At 27.5% G+C, this 1,296-nt stretch overlaps 1 protein-coding gene across 1 annotated transcript in view; it reads left to right on the top strand.

Annotated features, from left to right (window-relative positions):
• Positions 1-1,296, top strand: part of LOC108571080 (protein singed) — a 12,037-nt gene that overhangs the window by 3,628 nt on the left and 7,113 nt on the right. Inside the window, exon 3 of the mRNA XM_017933051.1 lies at positions 458-591. Coding sequence (XP_017788540.1) covers positions 458-591 — 134 coding nt within the window. The remainder of the gene's footprint in view (positions 1-457; positions 592-1,296) is intronic.

The following is a 1,296-nucleotide window of genomic DNA, read 5'->3' as shown; positions in this document are numbered from 1 at the left end:
AAATTAAATTTTTTATTTCCATGCACTTAAAAATTTCTCAAATGATGCTATGATCACTAAGAATTTGAAAAAAAGTAATAGATATAGAATACATGTCAGCTTTAAAGCAAGAAAATGTATATGCATCATTTAACTTTTCTCAAGTGGTGTTATATATAAACCATGTTTGTAAATTAATTTAATCATTGGTTGTGAAAAATAATTTGTTTTAGCATGTGATAGAGGTGCATTTTATTTAAAACAATTTTAGAGATTTGTTTAAAAGTGATTATTTACATTGCAATCTATTTTATACTACAATTTTTACTTTTTACTATGTTTATTATTTTTCTTTATGAAATATGCAACATTTTCTAACATTAAATATAATGAATAATGATGTTAAAAATATTTATTTTTAAGTTATTGATAATGAAATAACTATTTGTGAAAACTTAACTCTTCATTCAAAAATTAGGAAGTGGAAGATGGGCCTTGAAGAATATTCAGAGGGGATATTTCCTGGGTTCTAGCCAAGATGAACTTAAATGTATGGCCAAAGCTCCAAGTGAAGCAGAATATTGGCTTGTACATCTTGCTGCCAGACCTCAAGTAAGTAACATTTTATATGTATTAACCCTTGCCCATCAGAGCCAGGTCATCTTGAGCTGACTGTTGTAACAGTCAGTTGTCTTGGTTGAGGTTCTTGTTTTTGAAGCTGCATCTACACTGTATAACATAGCACATTATATAGCAAAGTTATAAAACTTTTTAGAAAAAGAGAAAGTAAAATGTTATATAACATTACATTTTTCTTGTTATATAGCAAATTATATGTTACCTACCAAGTGTCTGTAAAGATCAAAGAAAATTATAAAACATTGTTATATGACATGTTGTCAATTAGCCCAAACTAGTGTGGTGCGGTTATAAAACATTTGCAATCTACCGTTTGTCGTCAGTATTAATAATAAGATGTAAAAAGTTATACAGACTTGTTACTACAATACCAAAAGGTATAATCTTATAAGAAGTTATAAAAACATGTGCAACAAGTTTATGAAACAATTTGTTTTATAATACTATTTTGTTATATAGTGTAGACACAATTTTACATTTTAACATAAACAATGATTTATCTACTTCAGTGTAATATGAATAGTGCACGCTTTGAAAGAATACATTTCATAGGCAGTATTATGCATAGTAGTCTACGAGTAAAATTAGATTACGATGTTACATTTGCGTTAGCAATGATAACAAATACGCTACGCGATGTCAAATTAGTCAAAAAAATATTTGTAAAGTTTTCACTCT

The sequence above is a fragment of the Habropoda laboriosa genome, unplaced genomic scaffold (assembly GCF_001263275.1).
Source record: "Habropoda laboriosa isolate 0110345459 unplaced genomic scaffold, ASM126327v1 scaffold106, whole genome shotgun sequence".
Lineage (NCBI taxonomy): Eukaryota > Metazoa > Arthropoda > Insecta > Hymenoptera > Apidae > Habropoda > Habropoda laboriosa.
This window is presented reverse-complemented; position numbering and strand designations above follow the sequence as displayed.